Source organism: Adiantum capillus-veneris, chromosome 11 (assembly GCF_014529385.1).
Source record: "Adiantum capillus-veneris isolate H3 chromosome 11, ASM1452938v2, whole genome shotgun sequence".
In the NCBI taxonomy this organism is placed as follows: domain Eukaryota; kingdom Viridiplantae; phylum Streptophyta; class Polypodiopsida; order Polypodiales; family Pteridaceae; genus Adiantum; species Adiantum capillus-veneris.
This window is the reverse complement of record NC_140941.1, coordinates 70,249,469-70,273,107: the sequence shown is the minus strand read 5'-3', so window position 1 is coordinate 70,273,107 and position 23,639 is coordinate 70,249,469. Positions and strand designations below refer to the sequence as shown.

At 44.6% G+C, this 23,639-nt stretch overlaps 1 protein-coding gene across 3 annotated transcripts in view; it reads right to left on the bottom strand.

The window, feature by feature from the left end:
* Nucleotides 1-23,639, bottom strand: part of LOC147447419 (uncharacterized) — a 39,087-nt gene that overhangs the window by 2,269 nt on the left and 13,179 nt on the right. For 2 of the 3 annotated variants that reach the window (XM_086523221.1, XM_086523220.1), the window contains exons 4-10: nt 22,762-22,923; nt 1,401-1,553; nt 1,119-1,268; nt 805-1,023; nt 558-701; nt 308-460; nt 76-189 (exon numbers count right to left, since the gene is read on the bottom strand). In XM_086523221.1, the coding sequence (XP_086379347.1) occupies nt 76-189; nt 308-460; nt 558-701; nt 805-1,023; nt 1,119-1,268; nt 1,401-1,553; nt 22,762-22,923 (1,095 nt within the window). The remainder of the gene's footprint in view (nt 1-75; nt 190-307; nt 461-557; nt 702-804; nt 1,024-1,118; nt 1,269-1,400; nt 1,554-22,761; nt 22,924-23,639) is intronic. The other variant, XM_086523222.1, reaches the window with a different exon arrangement.

Below are 23,639 nucleotides of genomic sequence, written 5' to 3'. Positions count from 1 at the left end.
CATGATCAAAAGGGTGAGTAGATTCAACCAAGAACAAAGAACCAAAAAGAAGAGCCAAGTCTAGAGGTGCACGACCTTTTGATAAACTTTGGCCCCAAGGAAACTCAGGCAACATTGCCAAGCCCAATCCACAAATGCAGTCCCTATCTACAGCATCCTGATCAGGTTGCAATCTACCATGTTCTACTGCTTCAAGTATAAAGGCTAATCAGAACATCATTACGTCAAATAATTTAGTGCTAGGGGGCGAGCTCTCCTCCTTAAGACCAATAAGACAAAGAGATTGGTTGTTTGAGACAAAATTTACCATGTACAGACTGATGTACAGAGCACTTGCCCCAAGGATACGAAGGTAGCACTGCCGAGCCGATGCGCATATGGGCACCATTCTGCAAGAAGCTCATCCCAATATGCTCCGATTCCCTTTTTTTTCTGAAATTCGATGTATCTTCAGATATATCTGGACAAAGAAGTCACGGTGAGCACATTCAAATTGACTTGTACCTCTAGTATACGCAGCAGTAGATGAGAGTGACAAGCTTGGAGTCCCAAAGAACCTTGTGATTCAGAGGTCATGCCCCATGGATAATCAGGCAAGAGTGCAGAAGTAAGATCACAGCTAGAAGTTTTGTCCTCTGCCTCCTTTCCCTCTGTCTCTTGCACAGTTTTAGCCTGTGTATCAGTCTCGTTCTCCACAGTATCTGCACATGAGTCATGAAATTCCGTTCATGTCACATGGCAAAAACCGAAATACACTACAAGTATCCAGCAAGTAGCTCATTGAATGGGCAAAAGGTCAAGCACCTTTAACCCTCCCAGTAAGACCCCAAGGATAGTTGGGTATTAAGGCAGGTATGAGCCCACAGGTACAACTTCTTTCTTCTCTTTCAAGTTGCGGCACTGCATCGGATATTTCAGGCTGAGACAGCGGCACTGTGTCAGATATTTCAGAATGAGACACGATCTGCAAGTTGGAATCTTCAGATGATACGGATCTGGCATCTTTGGGGCCGGCTTCCATGTCTGATAGAGATTTAAGAGACAAATTCCATATAACTTGTTACTACTACCTCTGGAACCAGAATGTTGTATACAGGGCAGCAACTTTAGAAATTTACCTTCTGCTTTTGTCAAGTAACCCCATTGGTATTCAGGGAATAATGCCTGAGCAATTCCACAGGTGCAAGTTGACTCACTGATCAAAGGTTGCGCGCCTTCTTCGGATTGAGAATGTGCTCCTGCATCCTCAAGCCCTCTTATCTGCTTCCCTGCATGGCACAAACATTGTACCTTGTCTATTCAGGGGAGAGCAAAACTCTTGTATGTGCTACAGCAGTCCTTCCAAGATCCGTTTTCAATCCTAGCAAGATAAAATAGAGGGCACAAACGTAACCACTTACTACAAACACCCCAAGGATAGGCAGGAATGATGGCCGGAGCCAGCCCACAAATGCCAGATCTCTCCTCATCAGAGCTTCCATCAATGCCTTCCCTTTGCTGTTCCACATTTGGCCCACCCTCTGCTGCAATTTCAGTCTGGTCTGAAGGCTTTCCTGAACATGAACAAATTGAGAAAATTTAAAAGATAATAAAATTCTTGCCTAACAGCTGTTAAAGTTCTTGGTTTGATGTTGTGGACTGTGAAGCCTCATGGGAACAAAATCAAAACTGAAAATAGCAAGACTAGAGAGATCTGCTCGCTCAACAGTGTCCGCGCGCAAGGTTCATAAGCATAAGGTTGAAGAATCTTCTCATGATGTTTTGCCAGATGATGAACAAATAGAATACGAATTTGAGACATGAAAGTAGAAAACCTTGACTTTGTCTGAGGGAATTACAAACACCAAAAGAGGAATTTTAAGCCAATCTGAAATTTTACATGAGATACCTTTTCAGAGTAGCAAGTATCATAAACACTGTTTAGTCATCATTCATTATTGAGAAAACTCAGCATGGTCATTTGAAAGATGTTTTTATGACGTTTGAACACCTAAAATTCTCTGTTCAATTATTGCCGACCTAAGAAGATGCAAACATCCCAGACAATCAAGACCCCAAATTCAGGTGATGGGTCCGTATTGCACTACTGTTCCGTTCTTATTCTGAGTGTGCCAAAGAAAACCTAAGATTACGAGTAGAACTCCACACTCATGCCTCCTCTCGATGAGTGGATTAAACATCAAGTATATCGTCTTCCTTTGGAGGTAGGTTGCATCAGTGAAGCGCCGCATCTCCACCATTGCGTTAATATCATAAGAAAGGCGTCTCAATGGTTTTGAGGGTTCAAAATCTTCACAAGATCTTTCATCTCCCAAGGGGCAACGAGAAAGTTTTTGAAATAATTTAACCATCCTGTAACATCACACAACCCCATGGAAAATCAACTTGTGAAGTCTGCACATTCTTGAATTTGAAACGTTCTCTTTAAGTGAATATGCATGCTGGTAATTTTATGAAAAACCAGCCGACAAGGGAATAGCTTGCATTTCATGATGGGTGCCTTTTACTTTCAACAATAACCAAAATTTTGGGAAGCTAAACAGATTTGATGGGAAGATCATAAGAATTAGCCTCTGTTATGTGCATCCACTTAGATACATCAAAAATCACCTAAAAGTCATAAGCGCCTCTTAGAGCTGTAAATCCAAATATAATCAATGCACAATGCGGCTCTGAAAATGTTTGGGCAAAACTTGGGTTATCAAACTTGACAAAACTAGTGCCTCAGACAAACCAGATTTTTTCTTCAGACTGATGCCGTGCCAATTGCTCAGTGTCTGTTAAAAATGATGAGCACAAATTATAAAATTTTCTTTGATAGAAACCTTCTAAGTTCTCATAAAGATTGCTAAAAATATTAAAACCGGAAAATATCTCGTGTAGGTTGGTGTGTTAAGATCAAACTGTTGACAAAGAGTCATGAGAGTTTCTTGTCGAACTGTGTTGAACAAGCATTCAAAGAAACTTCCTAAGGTGGTGTAAACATAGGGGCTACTCTTTCTATCCATCACTTTGTTGCTAATTGGACTATTTTCTTAATTTTTTTAATGATTAATCTCTTTTTCTAGGATATTTTATTGTGTACACTAAGAACTGTTAAAAGATTGTAGCTACAGGAAGTGCCATCAAGAACGGACAACTCTGATGTGTCGTTTGATGGGTGACGGTAAACATCGCAAAGGAGTTTCCGTAAGTTTGGTGGAAAGGGCCGGGTTACGAGTGCCCCTGATGCGTCACACGATAGGTAACGGGTGCATCAGAAAGGGGGCATTCCGTAGGCTAAGGAGGAAATCCGAACTGAGTAAGAAACTACGCGTAAGAACGCAAGCACAAGAATAAAGATGGGTTCGATGAAGCTTTTTACGAAAAGCAGGAACATTCGCGAGAGGGCAGATGCTTTCCCGCGAGGAGTCTGTGTCTGCATTGCATCTGTGCCCGTGTTCTGCACCCGAGGACGCCTGGAATGTGTTCGTGTAGCATTGTTTTCACTAACTAAGTGAGTTTTTAAAGTTTGAACACGTTCCCACTTTATTTTATAAAGTGGCCGGTCACTTTTAAGTGACCAGCCCTCTTATAATAAAATAAAGCAAGGCTCTTTAAAAACCCAACGCTAATAAGCTACGCATGGGCTGAAAACAGCGAGCTCTCTCTCTCCTCTCTCTAGAAGCGCCAGAGCTTCTGCTTTTTGTGCCCTATTTCCGCCGGGTGCCCAGGCCTATAAAAAGGCAGCAAGCGTTCCAGTTTTAGGCACGCTGGGAGCAGCACAAGGAGTTAGCGCTGAAGATTCTGGAGCAAGTGCTGGCGACGGAAATCTGCAACTGTTCGTGTGACGACTGAGTACGGAGGTCGCTTTTCCGAGCAAGGAGCGACAGGTATAATGTGTTGATACGCATTGAGAATTGTTGCTTTGTGTGGTTTGTTTTGCAGGAATCTCCCTTCCTACGGGAAAGCCCCTCACGGAAAGTACGGCTTCACGCCTAAGTCCCTTACGGGAAAGTACGGCTTCGTGCCTAAGTCCCTTATGGGAAAGAACGGCCTTGTGCCCAAGCCCTTTTACGGGAAAGCACGACCTTCGGGTCTAAGATTACAGAACGGAGGGGTTTCCTCGGGTTCTCGTGCTTGTATATGAAATCTCCCTGAATAAAGAATACTCTTGACGGGGGGGGGGACCAACCCATCTTCTGGTCCCCAATACTGTGTCGATCTTCTCCCTTCTCTCACATTTGCAAAGTATTTTATTTTTCAGATTTCTGAGTGCTCGTGTATGCTCCCGTTTTGTGGCAGTGGTATCAGAGCTCGGACTCCTCTCTTTCTCTGCAAAGAAGGACGATTCCGGGAAGAACGGGAAGAACCATGTCGAGCCAAGGGAGAAGCGTTGAAGAGGAGCTTCAACAAGTGCAAGCTCAGCTTGCGGATTTGCAACAAATCTTACTATTGCCAGATGTCCAAAAGCTCTTGGGCGGAATGAAGAAAACGAATGGAACTGATGCAGTCGGGCATCCAGACCACACTGTTGGTGTGAGACCACAGGAGGAAAGAGAAGAAGAACGTGCCGAGGTGCACAAAGGATCTTCGGATCGGAATGAACGGCCTACTCCAAGGAAAGGCCAGGAAAAAGCGCTCTCTTTGCTAGACGAGAGCAAGGACATCTCTATCTCATCTCCATCTTACTCTCTTGATTATACTTCTACATCTCGATCGTCTTGTCAGAAGAAGGAAGCCGCTACTACTACTACCCTACATCAACCTAAAGATAAGCCTCGATTCAAGAAGCATGGTCGCAAGTCTCAACATCGCATGAGAGTCTTCAAATCAGGCGACAAGGACATCAAGTTCGAAACCTACAACGGACGGAGAGATATCTCCAAAGCACTGTCCTTCATCAGACAGTTTGAAGTCGCCTTTACCAATGGGCACTTCACAGAAAGATCCAAATTGCGCCATGTGGGGATGCACCTCAAGGAAACGGCAAGTAATTGGTGGTTAGCCAAGATTCTGGAAGGTTCTCAGGCCAGAACTTGGGAGAGATTCAAATCTGAATTTTATGAACAGTTTCTTCCGCCTGACTTTGAGCAGGACATACGGAAGGAATGGGACTGGCTCGCCCAGAAGGAACATGAGAGAGTCACGACCTATGTGGACAAGTATTGGTCGGTTCTTCTGAAGGTCACTCCCTTCATGAAGATTGCCGACGAGGAAAAGAAACGAAAGTTCGAAGCGGGTCTCCAACCGCAGCTTCGAAAGAGTATGAAAGTGTATCCGCATGACACTCTTTAGAGGATGATGGAGTCGGCAATCATTGCTGAGGATTTGCACTCAACTGGGACACCCAGAAAAATGGAGCATAGCACTTACCGTGCAAGACAAAGAGGGGTCTACGATGACCAAGGGGGCCAAGGAAGAAAACGTCCTCCATCTAGGGATCATGATCATTCTAAGAAGCCAGAGGGCAATGGCAAGCGAACTAAGTATCTCTCTCCTACTCAACTCCAAACCTTCAGAGAGGAAGGAAGATGCTTCTACTGTGGAGAGAAAGGACATATGAAGCCGGACTGCCCTCTAAAGCAACAACGGCAAGAACAAGCCTCTACGAGGCAAGATAAAGCAAGGAAGGAACCCGCTCCACCAAGCTCGAACTCAATTCCAGATGTTCAAGGAAACACAGCAACGGAGAAGGGGAAGCGTCAGCTTCTGAAGGGCTGGGGGTCTCTGAACAACCAGCGAGTACTGATTCTTTATGACCCAGGATCCACGCATAACTTCATCTCCCTGGATACTGCAGAACGTTTGTGCCTCACACCGGCTCAGCTTGGCACACCGGTTACATCCGGATCGGCATTCGAGGGGTTGACAACCAATGCAACTCCCGTGCAGGACACCTCAATCTTCGGATTGGCAAGTACAAGGACCGCGAATCATTTTTGATGGCACCCATCGAGGGATGTGATATCATCTTGGGTATGCCATGGCATTTCCACATGACACCTATTCCCGATTATGTGGAAAAGACCCTCACTTTTGATCATGGGGGTAAGAAAATAAAGATTCATGCTGATGTAGGAGATTGGCAATTCCCAATTGTAAGTCATATCTCCATTAAGAAAGAAATGAAGAAGTGTGTTTCTGCTTACTTGATTTTTGCACGTGAGAAGGATAAAACTAGTGGGGATTCACTCTCTAGTCTGGACATTAAGTGTTTTCAATTTATTGAAAAGTACAAAGATTGTTTCACGGAAACACTCTCTGATGAACTACCTCTGGTACGCCCGGAAGATCACCGCATAGATCTCATACCGGGTAGCTCGCCTCCCAATCAACCCCCTTATCGGGTGAGTCTTGCTTAGCAAGAGGAAATTTTGAAGCAAGTCAACGAGCTTCTAGAGAAAGGGTTAGTACGGCCAAGTGCTTCACCCTACTGCTCTCTAGTTCTACTAGTGCAGAAGAAAGATGGCACGTTTCGAATGTGCATAGACTATAGGTCTTTAAACAAGATCACGATCAAGAATCGCTTTCCGATCCTTCGGATTGATGATATACTTGATAAGTTGCAGGGTGCAAGTGTCTTTAGTCGCATAGACTTAAAGAGTGGGTATCATCAAATACGGATCGCCCCTGAGGATGTCCATAAGACTGCTTTCCGCACAACCTTTGGACTATATGAATTTTTGGTAATGCCTTTCGGCTTGACCAATGCTCCTACGACGTTCAATCGCATGATGGACCGCATTTTCAGCCCGTATCGATCTTTTACCGGAGTATTCTTTGACGACATACTCATCTTCTCTGAGTCAGAAGAGGAACACCGGAAGCACTTGGACCTAGTGTTTCAAGAATTGCGAAAGCATGAGTTGCATGTGAATGCAAAGAAGAGCGAGTTCTTTCTCTCAGAGATACACTATCTCGGCCATATAGTCTCTCACAATCAAGTGAGTATGGATCCTGCCAAGATCCGAGTGCTAGAAGATTGGCCTATTCCCACTACGGTACATGATGTACGTAGCTTCTTCGTATTATCGAAGGTTTGTCCGAGGATTTGCCCATGTAGCAAGACCACTTCATGACTTGACAAAGAAGAAGATTCCTTTCAGATGGGGATCGAGACAACAAGGAGCTTTTGGTCAGCTCAAGTACTTGCTAAGCCATGGACCTATTTTGATAGTGCCTGACTTAAGGAAACCATTTGAGGTTCACTGCGATGCTTCAGGTGATTGCATCGGAGCAGTGTTAAACCAAGAAGGCCATGCAGTGGCCTACGAAAGCAGATGGCTTAAGGATGCAGAGTTGCATGCATCAATCTACGAAAAGGAACTCACGGCTGTGATTCACGCCTTATCCAACTGGAAGCACTATCTTCTAGGAGCGGATTTTGTGATCAAGACTGATCACCAGATTTTGCGGTATTTTCTTACGCAAAGGAAACTATATGAGAAGCAGATGAGATGGGAAAACCTTTTGTCTATGTTTCACTTCCAGATCCTTCACACGGCTGGGAGTAAGAATGTGGTCGCGGACGCATTGTCTAGGCGGCCAAGGGTGAACGCTATCACTTCAGTGTATCACCAAGAATTAGAAGCACTATCGGATTTGTATCCGAATGATCCAGACTTCTCCCCTGTTTGGGGAAAGCTACATCGTGGAGAGAATAAGTTTCCCTATTCCATTCGGGACGGTTATCTCTACCACCATCAGGCCATATGTGTGGCGGAACCATTAAGAAAGAAGATCATGGATGAAGCACACGCTTCGCCTTATGCGGGTCATCGGGTTAGTCTCCCTACGACCTTAGCAATGGAAAGATATTTCTTTTGGCCTAGCCTTAAAACAGACATTGATAAGTATGTCAGGGAATGCTTGGTTTGCCCAAAAGTGAAGTATGATCAGCATAAGACGCCTAGGTTGCTACAACCATTGCCTGTGCCTAATGAACCTTGGGAAAGTATTGCCATGGACTTCATCATGGACCTCCCTAGAACTCAGACTCGAAATGACGCGATCTGGACCATTGTGGATAGGTTTAGCAAGCAAGCACACTTTATACCAGTCAAGAAAACGATCAAAGCAGATCATATGGCTAGGGTTTTTCTGGCACAGATCTTTAAGCATCATGGAATGCCTAAGTCTATTGTGAGTGATCGAGATCCTCGCATGACAGGAAATTTTTGGCGTGCTTTGATGGATAATCTTGGTACGAAGCTGAATTTTTCATCTGCCTACCATCCTCAAACGGACAGGCAAAGTGAGATAGCCAACTCCACAGTATTGGATATGTTAAAAGCTTATGTGTCGGACCGGCAATCTGACTGGGAGAAATATTTGCCCCTTGTCGAGTATGCGTATAACAATACCATACACTCATCGACGGGGAAAGCACCTTTTGAGATTCTCTATGGTACGCCTTTGCTTCCACCAATCCTTTTAACTGAGGATAAGATCTTTGCAGCAGATGAATTTGTCCAGGATTTGGACACAGCCTACGGGCAAGTTAGGCGAGCTATTCTACGCTCTCAGGAAAAGCATAAGAAAGCTGCAGACAAGCACAGGAGGAATCTAGACTTAACAGTCGGACAATTAGTCTTACTCAAGTTTGAGAAGGCAAGACTTAAGAAAGTTTGAGAAGGCAAGACTTAAGAAACAAGCGTCTCATAAGGGAAAGGTGGTAAAACTTTCTACCCGTTATTATGGGCCGTTTAAGATCACTGAGCAAGTGAATGATGTCACCTTCCGATTAGAGCTACCGCCTAATTGGAGGATCCATAATGCTTTCCATGTCACTTTACTCCGGCCGTATGTGGGACCACCTCCGAGTCAGCCTAGTGTTGAGGAACCTCCTGAGGTTGAGGAAACAGAAGAAATACTCCAACCGGAGCAGATAGTAAGTCATCAGGAGCGACCCCTCAAGTCCGGAAAAATAACACGGAAGTATTTGGTTAAGTTTAAGAACTATTCGAATTTAGATGCTCAGTGGATGACAAAGGAGGAATTAGCAGCTTATCCTGAGATACTGGAGGTATATGTCCAAGCACTACAGTTGAGGTCAACTGTTTAGAAGCCAGAGGGATGTTGCTAATTGGACTATTTTCTTAATTTTTTTAATGATTAATCTCTTTTTCTAGGATATTTTATTGTGTACACTAAGAACTGTTAAAAGATTGTAGCTACACGAAGTGCCATCAAGAACGGACAACTCTAATGACGGTAAACATCGCAAAAGAGTTTCCGTAAGTTCGGTGGAAAGGGCCGGGTTACGAGTGCCCCTGATGCGTCACATGATGGGTCACGGGTGCATCAGAAAGGGGGCATTCCGTAGGCTAAGGAGGAAATCCGAACTGAGTAAGAAAATATGCGTAAGAACTCAAGCACAAGAATAAAGATGGGTTCGATGAAGCTTTTTACGAAAAGCAGGAACATTCGCGGGAGTGCAAATGCTTTCCCGCGAGGAGTCTGTGTCTGCATTGCATATGTGCCCGTGTTTTGCACCCGGGGACGCCTGGAATGTGTTCGTGTAGCATTGTTTTCACTAACTAAGTGAGTTTTTAAAGTTTGAACAGGTTCCCACTTTATTTTATAAAGTGGCCGGTCACTTTTAAGTGACCAGCCCTCTTATAATAAAATAAAGCAAGGCTCTTTAAAAACCCAACGCTAATAAGCTACGCATGGGCTGAAAACAGCGAGCTCTCTCTCTCCTCTCTCTAGAAGCGCCAGAATCAACGAGCTCTCTCTCTCCGCTCTCTAGAAGCGCCAGAGCTTCTGCTTTTTGTGCCCTATTTCCGCCGGGTGCCCAAGCCTATAAAAAGGCAGCAAGCGTTCCAGTTTTAGGCACGCCGGGAGTAGCAGAAGGAGTTAGCATTGAAGATTCTGGAGCAAGTGCTGGCGACGGAAATCTGCAACTGTTCGTATGACGACTGAGTACGGAGGTCGCTTTTCCGAGCAAGGAGCGACAGGTATAATGTGTTGATACGCATTGAGAATTGTTGCTTTGTGTAGTTTGTTTTGCAGGAATCTCCCTTTCTACGGGAAAGCCCCTCACGGGAAGTACGGCTTCACGCCTAAGTCCCTTACGGGAAAGTACGGCTTCACGCCTAAGTCCCTTACAGGAAAGAACGGCCTTGTGCCCAAGCCCTTTTACGGGAAAGCACGACCTTCGGGTCTAAGATTACATAACGGAGGGGTTTCCTCGGGTTCTCGTGCTTGTATATGAATTCTCCCTGAATAAAGAATACTCTTGACGGGGGGGGGGGGGACCAGCCCATCTTTTGGTCCCCAATACTGTGTCGATCTTCTCCCTTCTCTCACATTTGCAAAGTATCTTAGTTTTCAGATTTCTAAGTGCTCGTGTACGCTCCCGTTTTGTGACAACTTACAGCACTTGCTGAGCCAGGATTTTTTATTGCTCCCTCTTTTCTATCATATTGCCCAGCGTTTCCTCTCTGTGTACCCGTCATCTCACTTCCTTTGCTCTCTCAGTCTCCTGTCTCGGATTTTTCCTTGTAGCTGCAAGAATGAATTAACTTTGACTTGGCTACCCCCAATCTGTCCTCTCCACATCTCCTTGGGCTGCCATGCTGCCCTAGAGGGAGATGTAGTTGGGTGGAGGGCTCCACAGCCATTGGTGGCTGATCCTGAGGGAGATGTACTGTGGGTTGCTGGAGTCCATACTCGGAGAGCAGTGTCATCACAACGGTCACAGACCCTTTCATCATCCGATTAGTTGCTGCTCCCACTTTGACATGGTATCAGAGCATAGTGTGCTCAGGAGTAGGATTGTTGATTGGTGCTTGTTCAAGACACTGCTTTTTTGCAACAAAGAGGAATGTTTTGCTGGTGGCTTCTGTTTTACATGGTTTCAGAGCTATAGCGTGCTCAGGAGTAAGATCGTTGATTGGTGCTTGTTCAAGACACTGCTTTTTCGCAACAAAGAGGAATGTTTCGCTGGTGGCTTCTGTTTTACATCATTTCATTGTTGATTGGTGCTTGTTCAAGACACTGCTTTTTCGCAACAAAGAGGAATGTTTTACTGATGGCTTCTGTTTTACATCATTTCATGTTGAGGTGGGCGTCTTGACATTGAACACCATCACATATGAGGAGATAGTTCCCATGGCACTTGACCAGGAGGAGCAAATTGTTTCTTCACCAAAGTGGCTCCAAGGCTTTGACTCAGTCTTCTACAACCGAAAAGAAGAAGGCTAAAGCGAAGAATAGGACTGCGACTGAGATGACCCGGAAGATGCTCAAGTGTTGAGAGCTACCTAGGTCAGTGTGGACAGAGGCAGCTGCCATGACTATTCAGAAACTCAGCCATGCTCGTACAACTTTGGCTTCCTTGGCACACATTTTGTCACATGCACATGGCTCTGTGGGCCACGTGGACATGCTATGTCGACTTCCGCAGCCAATCTTGTACATAGTAGTGTTATAGAGCCTAGGGGATTTAGGACCGGCCATTTTGTGAGCCTAATTGTAGAACCAACATGCCTGGACAAGTCCATTAGATAAGTTTTCCAGTTTTGGAACCCTCTTGCATAAATGGTTTGTACACACATTCTCACAGATGTTATTACACTTCGGTTGCATCTAGCAGTACAAGCATGTAGATTTAGTTTAGGGAAGTCCAATACAACCAGTTTCCACCACAATCGGAAACCTGGGTAGGCATATGCAGCACTTTCACGCAGAAACTCTCTCTCCACATAAATTACTAAAACAAATACTTTTAAATGACGTATTTTGAAGTCATGTCAAAGTCATTATTACAAGGCCCAAACTTAATGAACTCATAGAAACACCAAAATGTGGAATGGGGCCCTAGGGCCAGGAACCAATAAGGGGCGGCCAAGAACGGTCATTTTCAGGCCGGTCATAGGGAATGCCGTTCCAAACCGCAGCCGGTGGGTAACACTGACCGGAACGGCCAGCAGCCAAAAAAAATACATGTGGAACGGCTAAAAACATGCTTTTTTTTTTTTGGGCCAGGGGGGGCGGGGTAGGGCCCTTTACACCTCTTTAGGGACTCATTTAGGTGCATTTTTGGAGGCCTACAAAAGGAGGCCTCCTCATTGCAATGCTCAAGCCTCAACCTCACTTGCAAATGAGAAGCTCCCTTCATTGCTTCAAGGTTCAAGCTCCTTGCCACTTGGGCCTTCAAGCCTCAAGATCCGTTGCCACTTCGGCCTTCAAGCTCCTTGCTTGAAAATTGCAACAAGGCTCAAGAGTCAAGCTCCCTTCAAGGCTCATTGCTCAAGCTTGAAGATTCAAGCTCCCTCTACTATCTAGTATCTACTGCAATCTAGACTCTATTTACTCTTGCTTCTCCCCTGCTGGTAATAGAGGCACTTACCAGATCCGTATCTTTTATACACAATATCTAGGATCTCCCCAAGGTTAGATATGCTCGCCTAGCTTTTGAGTCTTCATGATAGATTGCCTCACAGGGAGAAACGTCTTGTTGGTATGCACAGATTACATCATGGTTTCAGCTACATGGGTTTAGTATGGACAGACTACCCCCTTTCCAATGCTTGCTGGATGCACTCTCCTTGTCCCTCACACGGACCGAGATTACCCACCTCATCAGACAGGATTTGATCCAGCTAGACACTAGGAGGATATGGACAGAGCTGACACGAGAGCTTGACACGAAGATGGCTTTCTACAGAAAGCATCTTCTCCACCTCATAGAAGATGGATATGTGATAAGACCTGCCTATATGGACACTCATTTATCCCATGGGATACGATGTGCTATTGGTCACATGCGCACATCATCGCATCAGCTAGAGATTGAGACTGGTAGATTTAGGAGAGCAGAGGCCAAGATTTGCCAGTTGTGTTATATAGAGCCAGAGACAGAGTTACATCACATATGTCATTGTTTGGTATACTATGATATACTGGGCCGTTTTCACTGTCTATTCAAAGAGGACTTTGGACCACTAGCTAGAGTCATGAGATATCACGATCAAAGATGCCTCGGGTTGTTTTTGCTAGAGCTACGCAGACACAAGGAGAGTCTCTTGAGGAGATTAGACAATGGGAGACATTCTCAGAGGGTGATCACTGACTTCTTCAGAGCAGAGACTCGACAGTCAGATGAGCAAGCTTCGCAGTAGACTTCAAAGTCCACCTATACCAGAGGAATATTGACTGACAAAGACATTGACCTTGGGAGAGCTAGACGCCCACGTCTACAAGGGCCACACGAGATCGACACAGGCTCCATCACAAGATCAAGACTATTCTAGCACGACATGGGAGACGTCCAATTGACTATTTATAGAGGCAGATATTGACGATGCTCTTCAGCACCCGATGCAGTACATCCTTGCACAACGCCTGATGTTGGACATCCTCGAACACTAATGTTCATTTTAGCTTTTATTTTACTTCATTTTATTTTCTACCAAGACATTGTATCAGATCCACAAGGATTGTATCAGTTTGGTCTCATAGGTCATTTTGGCCTTTTGAAGACGTTTAATATAACATTTCATTTCATCTCTCTCTCTCTCTCTCTCTCTCTCTCTCTCTCTCTCTCTCTCTCTCTCTCTCTCTCTCTCTCTCTCTCTCTCTCTCCGTACCACACGCGATTACCTAGCTGCCCCTCCGATAGAAATTGAAGCTCTTACCAGATCAGTGTCCTTTATACATGGTTTGTGGGATACAAATAATTGCCGATATACTAGACTGGCCCTCGAATCTTCTCGACAATTAGCAATGAAAGGGGATACATCATGCTGGTATGCGCAATTGTCCTCGTGGTTTCAAAGACACGGGTTCAGTATGGAAAGATTACCCCCCTTCCAATACTCTCTTGCGGCTCCATCACTGGCAATTACACGAACGGAGATTAATAAAATCATCCGTCAGGATATTATACAGTTGGATACTAAGAGGACATGGGTAGACCCTACACAAGAATTGGGCACGAAGATGGCCGACTACAAAGAAAACTTCCTACAGCCATCTGAAGATGGATTTGTGATTCGCCCGAGCTACATGGATACCCACCTGTCTCATGGTTTGAGATGTGCTATTGGTCAGATTCGTGCATCCTCACATCAGCTGGAAATTGAATTTGGCAAATTTAGGGGAATCCCACCTGAGAGCAGAATTTGCAAGTTATGCAGAATGGAGCCGGAGACAGAATTACACTACATATGCCATTGCACCGTATACTATGAGATACGTGGGCATTTCCATTGCCTATTTAAAGAAGGCTTTGGACCTCTAGATAGAGTCATGCAATACCAAGATCAAAGATGCTTAGGCTTGTACCTACTGGAACTACATCGGCACAAGGATAATCTAATGAGAAGACAAAGAGCACTATAGCCTCAGAGACAGATCACAGATTTCTTCGGATCGAGAGAAGCAGGAGTGGAAGGAGAAGCAAGAGGCCAGCAGCCAGCACAAAGGTACCCACTTTCATACCGAAGGCACCCTCATTGACAGGGCGATTGAGCTTAGGAAATCGAGACGACCACGATCGAGATGCAGAAGCACACTTCACCGGAGGAGACTACAGCAAAGGATTAGAACCATTATACGACCACGACCGAGATGCAGAAGCACACTTCACCAGAATGCTCCTTAGAAGTTTATTTAATAATTTGTATTTAGTTTTTCACATTTATTTTCACGCTTTCACACTTAGTACTTTAGTACTAAGGTACCCGGACATTGTAACAGATTCACCACTTTTGTATCAGTTTGGTCTCATAGGTCATTCTGGCCTTTTGAAGACGTTAATATAACATTTCATTTCATTTCATTCTCTCTCTCTCTCTCTCTCTCTCTCTCTCTCTCTCTCTCTCTCTCTCTCTCTCTCTCTCTCACCAGAGTCTAGGATATGTCAACTATGCGGTAGAGAGCCAGAGACAGAGCTACACTACATATGCCACTGCATTATGTATTATGAGATACGAGGGCGCTTCCATTGCTTATTCAGGGAGGGTTTTGGACCCCTAGATAGAGTCATCAGATATCAGGACCAGAGATGCCTTGGCTTATATCTACTTGAGCTACACCGACATAGAGACAGTCTGTTGGGGAGACATGGAGTACGACAGTCGCAGAGACAGATCACAGATTTCTTTGGATCGAGGGAGCCAAGAGACCAACCACCAGCACAGGGTTGTACCCGCATTCATACCAGAGGCACCCTCATTGACAGGGCGATTGAGGTCGGGAGATCGAGACGACCACGACCGAGACACAGGAGCACACTACATCGACAAAGACTCCAGCAGAGGATCAGAGGCATTCTAGCACGACACCCAGATTGTCATTGAGGGCCTATTCTACATCTTCACATTTCACATTTCACACTTCATTTCAGTTTTCATTTTTTATTTTTACTTTCAGTACTTTTTGTACTTGTACTTCAGACATTGTATTAGATTCACCACTTTGTATCTGATGGTCTCATAGGTCATTTTGGCCTTTTGAAGACGTTAATATATCATTTCATTTCTCATACACGGAGATTACTAGACTCATTTGGCAGGATCTTATCCAGCTTGATACCAGGAGGACATGGATAGAGCCATCACAGGAGTTGGGTACGAAGAGGGCTTTCTATAGAGAGCATCTTCTCCAACTCACGACAGACGGATTTGTCACACGGCCCAACTACATGGACACACATCTATCTCATGGGTTACGATGTGCCATAGGCCAGATTCGCACATCTTCACACCAGCTTGGGATTGAGACAGGTAGATTCACAGGCATACCAGCAAACAGTAGGATATGTTGTTCATGCCATGCAGAGCCAGAGAGAGTTTCACTACATATGTCCCTGCACAGTCTACTATGAGATACGGGGACGCTTTCATTGTTTATTCAGAGATGGTTTTGACTCGTTAAATAAGAGTCATGAGATATCAGGATCAGAGATGTCTCGGATTATTTCTACTTGAGATAAAGAGACATAGAGACTCTCTATTGAGAGGGCATAGACAGAGACAGTCCCAGAGACGCATCTCAGATTTCTTCAGTCCGAGTACCACAGAGGCAAAGGGGACACCACCACCATAGAGCTCGGTTCCCACCCATACACACACCAACGGTACTCTCATTGACCGAGCTATAGAGTTGGGGAGATCGAGACGAACACGACTAAGGAGGGGAGCCACGCAGCACCGACAGAGATTGCGACAGAGGATCCACAAGATTCTAGCACGACACCCAAAGTGTCGATCAAGATAGGCTTCATGCTACTGCTATATTGTATCATGGTGACACTTATCCCCACTTTGTACCTTTGTGGCATTATACCATTGCTCAGCTTACCAGCCACCCATAGGAGTCGGTAGCACTCCTATCTCAGTTTCTAGTTTGTAGTTTTCTTTGTTTGTACCCAGACTTGGTACTAGACTCACCATAGTAATCAGTTTGGTCTCATAGGTCATTTTGGCCTTTTGTAGACGTTAATATATTATTTTAATTCACCTGATCCAGCTGGATACCTGGAGGACATGGATAGAGCCGCCACAAGAGTTGGGCACGAAGATGTCTTTCTATAGAGCGCATCTTCTCCACCTCACAGGAGATGGGTTTGTGATTCGACCCAGCTACATGGACACACCTATCTCTCATGGTTTGTGGTGTGTCATTGGTCAGATACACACATCCTCACATCAGCTCGAGATTGAGAGTGGTAGATTCAGAGGAATACTAGCAGACAGCAGGATATGCCGCTTATGCCAGCTAGAGCCAGAGACAAATCTACATTACATATGTCATTGCACAATGTACTATGAGATATAGGGCCGTTTCCATTGCTTATTCAGAGAGGGTTTCGGTCCTTTCTCTAGGGTCATGAGTTATGAGGATCAAAGATGTCTTGGGCTATATCTACTTGAGTTACACAGATATAGAGACACTTTACTGGGAGAGATAGAGAGAGACAGTCCCAGAGATACATTACAGATTTATTTTCACTAGATATGGGATAGCCATAGGAGCAGCCATCACTGCAGAGCTCGGCCGACACTCATTCGACCACTACCGGCACTCTCAATGACCGAGCACTGGAGCTACGGAGATCCAAACGGCCACGATTGAGGAGAGGGGCTACACAACATCGACGGAGATTACAGCAGAGGATTCGAGCCATACTCTCTCCATATCCAGAGTGCAGATGAGGATTAATTCTAGTAGTAGTATCTTTGTTCTAGTTCTTTTGTACCCAGGCATGGTACTACATTCAACATTTTGTAACAGATTGGTCTCATAGGTCATTTTGGCTTTTTAAAGACGTTAATATAACATTTTATCTATCTATCTATCTATCTATCCATCCATCCATCCACATATATATATATTTATTTATTTATTTATTTATCGATTCCGCATCAATGGTGTCTTCTCAAGTCGGCACCTCTCGAAGACGGCCCGTCGATATAGACATGGTGGGATGAGGGGAATTCCGGTGGTAGAGGCCAAGGTGGTAGTGCAAGAGCTTGGACTTGCAAGCTTTGCTTCTACAAGAGAAGCACCGACACCATAGTGTCCACGTGAAGTTTTGCACGTGTCACCCCCGAGAAAAAAGCAGAGCTTCTTGAGAAGCTCAAGGTGCTTGAGGTCGTCAAGGCAGCAAAGAGAGGCTGGCGTGTTGCTGTTGATCCCTCCACCATGACGGGACCGCGAGAGCAATTGGTGCTGATGGAGATGGATGGTGGCTCCAATTTTGAGGAGCCTTCGGGCTCTCAAGCACATCATCATGCTCCTTCCGCATTGAGGGTCTTCGTTGCCAATCGTCCACGTCACCAATCCACCCTCAACAAGAATTGATTGAAGGAAGCAGTGGATAGGTCAATCGCTCTCTTCCTCTACCACAACCACATCGCCTTAAATGTGGCTCAATGCGTGCAAAATTTCAAATTCTATGCAACATTGGAAGGCCACTTTGATTGATACTAATAGAACTTCTCTATTTGTAATAGGTTCTACACCATAGTTACAAGCGTTGGGGAGTATGGGCCCACTTATGTGCCCCCATCATCGGAGACACTCTGTACGTCCTTGATTGATAGGGAGAAGCAGAATGTAGAGCAAACCACGGAGACAACAAAGGAATTATGGGCTATCAATGGGGTTTCCCTCATTGTTGACGGATGGAGAGACCCTCGCAAGAGATCTATCCATGGAGTAGTGGCCTATTCTCGAAGAGAGACGTACTTATCAACTCTCATGATGCATCCGGTAGTGGAAAGGCCGCTAACGTGCTTGTGGCCGAATGGACGATGACCATTGAGATCGTTGGGCTTGAGAATGTAGTGGGCATGATTGCAAATGGAGAAGCATCAAATAGGGCTGTTGGGGCTATCATCGCGTGCATGGATCCGCAAATCATCTTCTCATTTTTCATGGCGCATTGCCTCGAAAACCTTCTCAAGGACATAGGGGCATTGTCATGGATTGCACCTACCGAGGTCAACCATCTGGTCACCTTTTTCCTCAACCACCAAAAGGTGAGGCATGAGTTCTCAAAGCGTAGCTCTCTCTCCCTCTTGAAGTATTCAAAAATTTAGTTTGCCTACAACTTCCTGATGCTTGGCCGCTTGTCCACTTGAGGTGGAGCACTGAGAGGGATATTCCTTAGAGATGAGTATAGCTGCATGCGAGAGTCTTCCATAGCGGGTGGCAGAGAATGTAGAGCCCGGGCTGACGATACCAAATGGTGGAAGAAGGTGAAGACGCTTGATGCTATGGTGAAGCCCATTGTCCACCTACTTCGTGTCATTGATGGCATACAACCATGCATAGGCAAAGTCTATGAGGCCATGGTTCGGACGACTCACAAGCTCCACAAGCTTGTGGTAGATGAGGACCGCCACCATGGTGGAGGATTATGGATGAGATGAGCTTGAGTTGCAGCAATTTGTTGTTCGTAGTCCTGGCCAAGCCTTGAGCTCTAGTTGCTAGGAGCAACTTTGAAGTGTGTACAACCACGGTATCTCTAGGAAAAGGAACCATCTAGGGGTCCAAAGGACCAATGATTTAGTATTTGTGAGCTCTAACTTGCACATGCTTTGCAAGGGACAAACAAAGAACGGAGACCCCTTCACTGAGTGGGAGATAGCACAGGTGAGGCCACTTTGTCCAATGAGCATTCAGAGGGAGAGGCACAAGTAGAGATGGCTCCTGATCTCATCCTTGATGACTTCGACTTTCAAGATGTGGAGATTCATATTCCACCTTCTAATGAGGCAAGCACTAGATTCCGGGGCTTGATGTTTTATTGTGGGCCCACACTCTCCCTAGTTAGGCTTTTGCCTCTTTATCATTTGCCATTTTGAGCTCGTAAGGCATGTAATTACCTACGTGTATTCGCCATCACCCCATCAATGTTTTATTGGCATATTTTGCTATTATGAGTTATGTTTCTTGTTTACTTTGGTGCAATTCGATGCTCAAAGTGTTCTTAACTCTACGGTACATACATGTAGCTCAAAAAAAAAAGAGAAACAATGATTTCTATTTTTGTCGTTCTAGGCACCGACCTCGTTCCCTATTTTTCCGTCTGGACCCTTGCCCCGACCCCATTCCCCAACACCGACCTCCACCTCGACTTCATTCCCCTTCTCTCTTCAAGTAACTAATAGGACCCATCAATAATGCAAAGTTGTATTCATTATCGCAAGGAAAGAACAAAGGATTGTGCAAGTGTGAAAGCTTGATTCAACCTATTCTCCAATTCCGTAACATCTGACACATCTCTATATTTTTGGAAGTGATGCCTATGTCCATGATCTTCAAAAACAAAGAGGGAAGCTTGATTCCAAGTCCCACAATTTGATTTTTGTCCACTACAAAACTCTTTCCAAAGGCTACGGTTTTTATAGCCTGAAACAAAAGGATATTATAGTTTGCCAAGAGATTCTAACAAGCATGTACTTGAGAGGGCCTTCGATTACCTAGTCCTCCACTTTATCCTCGATATTGCCTCTACTTCATGATCCCATCGATGAATCCTCCTATGGATGAGCCCTTCTATGATTCCTCTCCCCCAACATCTCGAGATAATTTGGAATTTCACCTCATGATCTTGTAGATCTTGTAGATGATGGTTTAGACACTAGTGCTAAGAATGATTATACTCCAATTGCTTCTCCATATGGTGAACCTATAAAGCTTCCTAGGAAGCTTTTGAACATTCTTTGAAGTTTCAATGCATTATGCAAGTAAGATTCTTCTAGATTGTAGTACTCAAAGTACTGAAAGATAGTCTCAACGTTTACAAAACTTTGAAATGGATGGGGCTTTACTATGTGTCCATTGCTCATTGATGACTACGATCACAAGGAACAGAGAACCTCTCTCTACCAAAATCCCTTTTTGTAGCCAAAGTGGAAAGAGCCTATCCAAGCCTTGATTGTTTTCATTTAGAAAAAAGATACCTGGGAGTTGGTTCCAAGACCAAAGAAGCGAAAGGTCATTGGTGTTAAGTTACTCCACATGACAAATTCAAGGTAGATAGGTACGATAAGTACAGTACGAAAAAAACATTGAAAAACATTATGCAACATGGGTAATCACTACCAGTTTGAAAAATTCGTTAGGTATTGAATACAAATAGACGTGCATATTTACTTATGCATGCTTGCATACATGTAAATGCATGTATACATACACACATGCATGTATACATCATATGTACACAACCCTAGATACATGCAAGCATACATGCATGTGTATTTGTGTGTGTATAAATAACAACCAATACGTAAAGTATTGGATACTAATACGTAATTTATTGCACGGTATGGGAAGAATGATAAATATGCTTTTGGAATGCAACCTTGAACAATACAAAATCAAATGGCTCCTAGGATAAGCACAAAGCTTGACTTGTAATTGAGGGCTTTTCTCAGCAATCCCGGATTGACTCAACCGACGAGACCTTTGCACTGACTGCATGTATGGCCACTATTTGGGATAGTAATAGCTCTAGGAGCTCATCATGGATGGCCATGTATCAAATAAATGTCAAATCTACCTTCTTGAATGGAGACCTAGAGAAGGTGTAAGAGAAACAACCTCCGAGTTTCATAGCCCCTAGATCTCTCAGCACTTTTTACAGCCTAAAGTGCGCTCCTCATGCATGATACCAAAAGATAGAAACTTTCTTCCTACAACAGTTTCTGTATGATGTACGAATGCCCATATCATGCAAATACACTGTACTATATGATCGTATATTGCTACACGATACAACACACTGTACAATATTAAAGAAGGCGTCCCAAGGACGAACGGCACTGCCGGAAGTGAGATGTGAAGACACAGCTTAGAAGGCAGGCAGCTTAGAAACGCCCTGTGATGAAGTCCCAGGATTGGCACCATGTTGCAGATGGGAGGTGAGGACAGCCCAACCCCCCAATTTTTCCAAAGAGGAATTAGCCAATCCATTAAATATTTCTGAATAATTCTACTTGTTTGCAGGGACACCATAACTTTGAGCCAGCTTAAGGCCATAAAGGGGCAGGAAAAGCATAAGTATCAAGAACGTTCTCTGAGGCTCCAAATATGAGCTGCCAGCCTGCCAACAGAATATTAGGGAGCCAACTGCTTGGGGCGACCTTCCAATGAAAACATGCCAAATGCTCTCCAATCCCATAGCACTCCATAAGCAGGGTGACCTCTTTTTTTATACTTCTTAATGACTTTAGTTTTGTTTCCCTTCAAGAGCCCAATTTTTTACCTGCTGAAAGTAATGATTTTAAATAACACATTGGTGCACTTCTCATGCTTTCCTGATCCAATAGACACAAGACCAGATACATGAGGACTATGTGTCCTAGGATATCTGCCGATGCCATTAGCTGCCCATTATAGTGTATTAACACCCAGTTACACCTCCTAGAGGCAGTTGCAAAGAAAAAGGTTATGCACAATCTGACTCTAGACGAATGGATCTGTGCAAATGTACACGTTCTACAAACAAGATTTCAAACCATGAACCCTTTTGTTTTCTTAAGACTTACTTCAACAGTTGGGCTCTACAGAAAGTTTACATGGCACACAGATTGAGTTTACATGTGATAGCATGGCCCTAGAGCTCATTAATGGGCATATAGCATTGTTCAAACGCACCAATGTGGAGCATCCCCACTCTACCTTCGCATGAATGGTGGCAGTTGACAAACTGGCCACCACTTTATTAGCCACACCTGGCAACTCTCTTACAAACCTAGCCAGCAATCTACCCCTCAATACATCAATCATGGTACTGCTACAAAATGTTTTGATTTTTGCAACTTAAGCAGCAAATAGGTCCAAGTGAATTGAGATGTAGAGGCGGGGTCAAATTGAAAACCATCCCATCTTAAGAGCTTCAATATTCTGTAAAACTCTTTCAATCTTTCCCTTGTATTCAGAAAATGACATGATCAAGGGAGTTGACCTCATTTCAGCAGCACAAACAGGTTACTGAATCCATCCACTGTCAACTAAGCTGTCCATATGATAAGCTATAACAAAATATCACGACATCAAGCTGGTACTTTCTGCCTATCTCTAATTCTTAATATTTCTGAAGCACACTTCAACCTTTGAAGAAAATTTTAAGAACATGGATTCACAGTTAAGCATAGCATACTAGATCATAATTTGGACAGACCTGTTCAGCATAGCGTGCTAGTTTGTACGGTTTCTTTTGGACAGACTTGTGTTTTTTGCCTATACTAGCTACAACTTGCAGACATGGTATACCTCATCACATGCACTGTACTTTTAGAAAACATGGTGTACTACCTTTTGATATGAAGTGTGTTGTTCCCCAAGGATAATCTGGCAGAAGTGCTGAACCGATCCCACATGTAAAATCAGGTGCTACAACCATTGATGAAGCATCTTGTTCATCTAGTGTTGGTATCTCGTCAGCCACTTCTGAACTCAACACTACTGTCTGATATCCTGCAAGCAATCAATCAATCTCTCTCTCTCTCTCTCTCTCTCTCTCTCTCTCTCTCTCTCTCTCTCTCTCTCTGCCGCCGCTGCCATTCGCTGCCGACTCCCCCTGTTGCGTCGCTCCCGCCATTGCCCCCGCCTGCTGCTGAACTGCCCCCCCCCAGCCTCCCCCTCACGCAGCCCCTCCTCTCTCCCGATCACACAGCCATCTCTCTCTCTCTCTCTCTCTCTCTCTCTCTCTCTCTCACACACACACACACACACACACACACACACACACACACACACGGATACATACCCACACACACACTACACACATACACGCATACATACACGTACTCCCCTTCTCCCCTCTTCTTCACAATATGAAGAGAGGGTAGCTCCGAATACAACTATGTCTTCCCCCATCATCAAGACGCCGAAATCGACAATGAAGACAACCTTCATGCTCACGAACAAGAGGCTTGCACAATTGGAGAAGGACATGAAAGAATGGTGGATGGAGAGAGAGATATGGAGGGAGGAGAAAGCCACCTTCATCAAGCTATGGAACAAAGAAAAAGAGGACATGAGAGCGGAAATCCAAAACCTCAAAGAGGAGAAGGAGAGAAGGGCACGGGAGAACGAGAAGGAGAGGGAGAGATGGAGGAAAGAGAAAGAAGAGATGAAGGCACAAATCGACCTCCTTCATGCTTCCATCACATCCCTCACCCCCGAGGAAG